The 6,381-nt window shown below is 41.7% G+C and overlaps 1 protein-coding gene across 1 annotated transcript in view; it reads left to right on the top strand.

The window, feature by feature from the left end:
* Nucleotides 1–410: 410 nt before the first annotated feature.
* Nucleotides 411–6,381, top strand: part of BET1L (Bet1 golgi vesicular membrane trafficking protein like) — an 87,243-nt gene continuing 81,272 nt past the window's right edge. The window contains exon 1 of the mRNA XM_086956379.1: nt 411–542. Coding sequence (XP_086812505.1) covers nt 524–542 — 19 coding nt within the window. The 5' untranslated portion in view covers nt 411–523. The remainder of the gene's footprint in view (nt 543–6,381) is intronic.

Genomic DNA, 6,381 nt, shown 5'->3' with positions numbered 1-6,381 from the left:
ATAGCGCGAACTTTACCCGAAGGTGTCAGAGCGCTTTACATAAGAACCAGTTGCAAAACATACAGACTAAGGATTACATGAGCTACATAAAAGATACATACAGAAAAAAATTGCAAATGTACAAGATGTGGAGTCACACAAGGAAGAGATACAAACAGAAAGAAGAGATATGTCCAGGCCTTTGAAGAGTCTTAACACATGAGCAAATGGCCTGTAATCTTTTTCTAGGAAAGGTGGCAACCCAACCCTACTTTTTCAATTCACATCCTCGAAGCGCATTCGAAGTTCCCTCCAGGTAATGTCGCTTGGCAGCAGATAGTCATGTCTCTCACTCCGTTCATCCTTTACGTCGATGTCCGTTCTCTTCCCGGTGAAGCAAGAGCGTGAGTTCCAAGCCTCGATGTGATAATTTTAACTGCGTAGTAAGAAACGGATCTTTGATTGGACGAGAGCAAGAAGGGGATGGGCTTAGGTATCAGCCGGTTCGGTTCCACGTACCCGGGATCTAAGGGAGAAGAGCAGGATGGCAGAGTGGGGTAGAGGTAAGGAAAAGAGTTAGCGAAATCGGGGGGAAACGTTTCTGTGGTGAGTTTTAAAGTACAAAGAAAGGAGAGGGAATGTCTGTGGGAGAGTGGAGTGTTCGAGGCATGAAAGGAATGGAGGAGGATGAAATCATTAGAGGGCTGAGGTTTGTTTGCTGAAGTGCAGGGTCAGTTTCATCGCCTAATAGGCAATATAAAAACACCGCAAATTCCAGTCACTAAAGGTTGATACGAGTCGGACTAGGAAACCACGCATTATATAGGTTGGCGATTAAAGAGCCTTCCTTTATTATTTCAGTGTGTGATGATAAATAAAATAGTGGTGTCTGTTTGGGTCGGGAGGGGGTAGATGCAGGTGGTGGGCGCTCTGTGTGGGGCTGCCACCGCATAAAGTGGACTGCATTGTCTGTGTCTGAGGGAGTGACATCCAATAGCCACGATATTGTGCAGTTGCCTTGGAAGGGTACTCTCTTGGTCTGCCACCCCTGTTGTGGTTTAGTTGGAAATTGTAACTTTGTGACAAGTTTTTTAACCCCAGCGTTCTCATTTGGCCAAATATTGTGCATTGTGGATTATTGTGTGGTTAAAATAACGGATTTGGTTTTATGTGGCGAGGAAGTGCAGTGCCCATCCTCATAGCCTAGTCACTAAAATGTAACATGAAAGTAAAGGGGTCGCCTTTGGAGCGAGCAGTACTGTGCCTCTTATTTTAAACTGTTCATTCTAGTCAAACTCTCCTTTTACCTCTGTTCACTAATCATATGTGAAGTGTAGACAGATGTGACAGTGAAGAGATGCTAAGACCGTGGATAGATGGGATAGTGATTAGATGCTGGGCTATGAGGAAATAGGAGAGTGAACAAATGCATGAGATGTGACCGTGATAATTTGCAAGGGAGCGGAGAAATTATGAGGAGTCTGAGCAATGCTAGGTCAGTGGAGAAAAGGGGCAGTTAAGGGATGCAGGGACTGGGTAGTGGTGGGATAGTGAATAGTTGCAGAAGATGTAGCAAGATGTAACATAAGGGTGTTTTGAAGAGGAAGTAAATAAGAGAATATGGATTTTTACAGTGATGGTGAAGTGAAGGGAGACTCTACCGTACTTCATAATTGCTGTGGAGTTTTTTGCAATAAGGGTTTGACACTTTGTGATGTTTTCATGTTTGGTTTCAAGCATTCATATTCTACTCGCAATATCACCACCCCCTAATTCCCCCCCTACCCCCGGCAACCAAAAACGTTTTCCTTACATTACATTACCAAAGGACCTCATGTCACAAAAGATACAATTGTCTATTCGGGCGCTTTCCTTTTATAAATATTTTTAATCCGGTAGTATTGTCCAGTTGTGGGCATTCATGGGAATCAAAACCAAAAGTATCACAATTCATTATTTTGTAAAATAAAAACACAGGACTGGAGCATTGTGCCCTTGGTTCAAAGAGTCATCTGGTCACCTCTACACGTGCCACCATGTAAACTGCTGTGTGTACATACACATATATATTTCTGTGTGTAGAAATATCTGTTTGTTTGTATAACCTCACAAAATTAATGATTCAGATTCAATTTTTTCGTTGCCCTACCAAATGTAACTGTGGTCCTTTGTGTGCCATATAAAAATCAGGACTAAAGGTGCCACTAGTGATGCAGTCATGTTGTATATATGATGTCGGATTAAAAAGGAAATGCTGTAAATAACCAAGCTTTGGTAACATTGTTAATAAGTATATGATTAGGCTTGCTAAAGTGGTGTGTATTTGTTGACTGTTGGCAGTAGAATTATATCTATTCTATTCGATGATCTGCATTTGTTTTTAGGCCTCTTGTACTGTCTCTTTGAGACAAGGTGTATTCCGGTATGGGCTATAAGCTCCGCCCATTTTCTGCCCATCTTTTCAATTGGCTAAGTTATTGTCCTTTGCAAATGGTGGCTTTTGATTCGTCAATAGGCTTAGTAGTACTTTCTTAGTACCTCCTTTTCGCCTGTTATAACCTCCCATGAGGTCTGCCCCGTTACATGTGTTGTTACTCTGGATGTTTTAATTACAGTCTATGAGCACTCTTTTCTTATGACTTTATCCTGCCTGCTGTTGCAGGCAGGACATGCCCTCCCACAACTGCTTTGTTTAACCAGCGTGGCAGGCCTGTGAAATTTGTGCACAACTGACAAAACAATTCAGTTATTTCAGTAATTACTCCAATGCACCACTTAGCCTGAAGATTCAATAAATTAAAAGAATGGAGTTGGACTCTACTTTGATGTTTAGTAAAAACCACTGTTGCGATATGACCATCCCTGTCATTATGTAGAAGAGGGGTAACTTTCAGGCCCTTTTCTACAGGCAAATCTCGCCACTCCAAAATGAGACCTGTAATAGCTGCTGCAGAGTTGAAGGTCTGTTGTCTCTAAATTAGTCATTTGACAGTAAAATGACAGATATTGGTACAGGTTTAAAGATTATTTGCATATATGGAAACCTCTCATGTCCTGCAGTAACATTTCATCCTACAACAGCGTAGTTCAACGTGCTCAAGGAAATCAAGTTAGTGCTTATTTGGAAATATGGGCGTAGGCAGGCTAGTAAGCACCTTTTTGACATTTACCTCTCATTTACAGTAAAAAGGTACTGTCTGGTGCTCCCTCTTGTTTTTTTTTTTTTGTTCCTGATTTTACAACATGCCTGCATCTCTCATACACACTTGCCAGCAATGAAGATCGTCATGCAAGAACACATGGCGGGGTGCTGTGCATTGAAAGACTGAGTTGTGGTGCTTTTGTTTGTGCTTTTATTTAGTATTATTATTATTATTATTATTATTATTATTATTATTATTATTACCATGGCTCCTGTTTCAGGGGCTTCATGACCATAACTTTTAGATGCATGGGCGCCGTGCTTTGTTTCAGCACGGCACCCGCTTTAATCTTCACTACATTGACACCGCACTTTATATTTCAGCTTGCCACCCGGTTTTCTGTTGATCAAGCGAATAGCTGTAAGTCTTTCAAATGTGAGACCTATTTCATTGCAAATGCTTGTTTTCTCTCCCATCTGTTCCCCCTCCCGCTGCACACTCTGAGTATGTATGCAGTGTTTTTATAGTGCACAACTATCCAGAAGGCAGCTAGGCAAGCATACAGTCAACGAGTGGTCAGAGTCATAGCTGGATTATGGGTTGTTATAAAGTGTTCTTTAAAGAGGTTTGTCTTCAACTCTTTCCTAAATTGGAACAGCGTTGCGATAGGGATGTGGAATTTTATGGACCGGGGAATGGCACTGTCTGCAGTTAAGGTAATGTTTGTGTCCATATGTTAATGCTGTTGAAACGTGCATTTATGGTGCATTAATCGAAAGCCTTTATTATTAGGGTGAGCGCTCTAAAAAAATGTTGTAAGCTCCGACTGCACCACTGACTAGTTCCAGTATAAACATTTGTACACACGTTTTCAAAGTTTAGCAATATGAGGCTATGTATAATGCTCCTAGAATGTTTCTGATTTAATGCAAATATTTGCAGAAGCTTGAAAGCAAGATTGGTGATTGTTTGCCAGGAGCTGAGTCTGCACTGGACTCAAGACCAGGAATCCCTCTTTTCTATGTATTACATATGAGTCACAGTGCAATACACTGTACCATATGAAGACTATTTTGGAATATTTTTTGGTGATGCAAAGAAATTATAGAGGCACTCCAAATCACCTTTCCAATTTACCTTTGCTTCTGTGAAGGTGTATAATTTCCGTCATACTTACTCAAGTCACCATCCATCTTAGGAGTGTCCTGGTGATCACAACTGCCAATACCTGGTTGTTGACTTCTTCCCGTGGGGTCACCATATCACGGTTGTATCCCTTTTCCAGGTATCCAGTGGAAGTTCTTTCTGTCACATACAGCTAATACCTGGTCGTTGATCTTTTCCCGTGGGGGCACCTCACCATATTTGAACCCGTTTTTCCAGTTATCTAGTGGAAGTTCTTCCTGTCATGAGTAAAGAAGTTATTTTTCTAACTACACTGGCCTATTGGATTTCTTGAGCTGCGTACCCCCGTATTTTGCATTATTCTCTGATCTGGAGCACAGTGATGTCACTCAACAGCTGGCGTAGGGGTAGCTTGCACAGCGATCTTACATATAGGACATGGCACGAGGAGCGGCACACGAGGTCCGCCGTTGTTGCTTTCGGAAACTTGCAAAATAAAATGTTCATAAAAAAATGAAAGCAGGATAAAAAACATTTTGCTAAACTACTGTAACATTTCAGGTACCATTGCTTTGCAGCATCATTTAGTAACATGTGTAGATGCATGCTAATATTTCCCCAAAATTATTCATAATGGAAAATCAGTGTAACCAGTTTCAATAAGATTATGGGAAACAAAAATGTACAAGCATTGGTCTGAAATTGGTAGTCAGGTTCTCAGTTTTGCCAATGTGTGACTTGTTTTGGCATGCTTTTTGTAAAACCTAATTGGTGACCCTCACCATTCTACCAAACATTGGCAAAAGCAAAAATTGTTTCTGGTCTCAGAATGCACACACTGCCACAGTAGTTGCTGGCACTGAACAAAACTACTTTGCGTGCCGATATACTCCTTGTGAAAGAGCAGAATGCTGTCAGTCACAGTGAATCCAGCCGGTACACAGAGAGAGAGAGAATTTTAATAAATAAAAAAGGTCATGGTCCATCCAAGACCAAATTAGGAGCCCAAATATTTCAGAAAGTCTCAAAAGTGCACCCATGGTATATGTCCTTGCATCAAGTGCAGCTATAAGGCTTTCGTGAATTCCCAAAAATCAGATCACAATTTTTTTTTGTGTGTCCTCATTAGCCATATAGCCGATCCAACTGTGCTCCTAGCTGCAAAAAAACACGAGGCCCGACCCCTGAAGCACCGAGAAGCCTAGTACTAAGCTCCCGGTACCCAGAGAGTCAGTCCCGATGTCACCAGCAGAGCATGGATGGACATTCTCCCTTCGGACCAGTTCGGCCAGTTGTCCAATGACTGTGCGGTACCTCCCTTTGGACAGGAGATTTTAGGCCTAATCATCGGACCCGGGGGAAAAAAAAAAACCCTGGGTTGGCTAACTATCCCTTCTCCAATTGATCAAAATATCCCAGAATCTCAGAGATCAAGGGCTACATGTTCTAGATAAGTCGACCTTCGATGCTGCATATAGTGAAGACAGCCACTCTACATGTGTTGGAGGATTTGTATTGACCCAGTTTTTGCAGATTTCTCTTCTTGCTAGTAAGATGGCATAAAATAGAAACTCTCTCTCCAAACCCTTGATGTTATTGTTTAGTCCAAAGATAATTAAAGACCATGAGTTCGGGATAGATGATCTAAGAATAGATTAAAGTGTTGTCCTGACTTCTTGCCAAAGGGTGGCAATGCTCGGGCAGTCACAGAACATATGGAGGTCTGAGGCGGCTGGAAAAGAGCATTTATAGCAACACTTCCCGGGTTGGAATTTCGAAAGCCGTTTAGGAGAGTAATATGCTCTGTGAAGAAGTGATTACGTCTCAGCCATACTGGCTTGATGATTTTATAGAGGAGGGTAAAAGATTCTTCCCATATGTCCTCCATATGTAAGTCTCCCTCTGCACCCCAAAGTTTTTCTGGGAGATTGAAGTCACGCTCTCCATCCTCTATGATGTGCCAGTAGAAAAGTGCGACTTCCTTTCTTCCCGCAGGTCTCTCAACTAGGATATTTTCTAGAGGACTATATTCTCCCATCATTGCTTTCTTCTTAGTTTGAGACCGAAGCCAGCTACCTAGTTGTAAGTATACGATCCAAGAGAGTGATGATGTTACCCTGCGCTTAAAAATATC

Source organism: Lissotriton vulgaris, chromosome 2_1, assembly GCF_964263255.1.
Source record: "Lissotriton vulgaris chromosome 2_1, aLisVul1.2, whole genome shotgun sequence".
In the NCBI taxonomy this organism is placed as follows: Eukaryota; Metazoa; Chordata; class Amphibia; order Caudata; family Salamandridae; genus Lissotriton; species Lissotriton vulgaris.
Note: the sequence above shows the minus strand (reverse complement) of the source record. Positions and strands in the feature narration are given on the sequence as shown.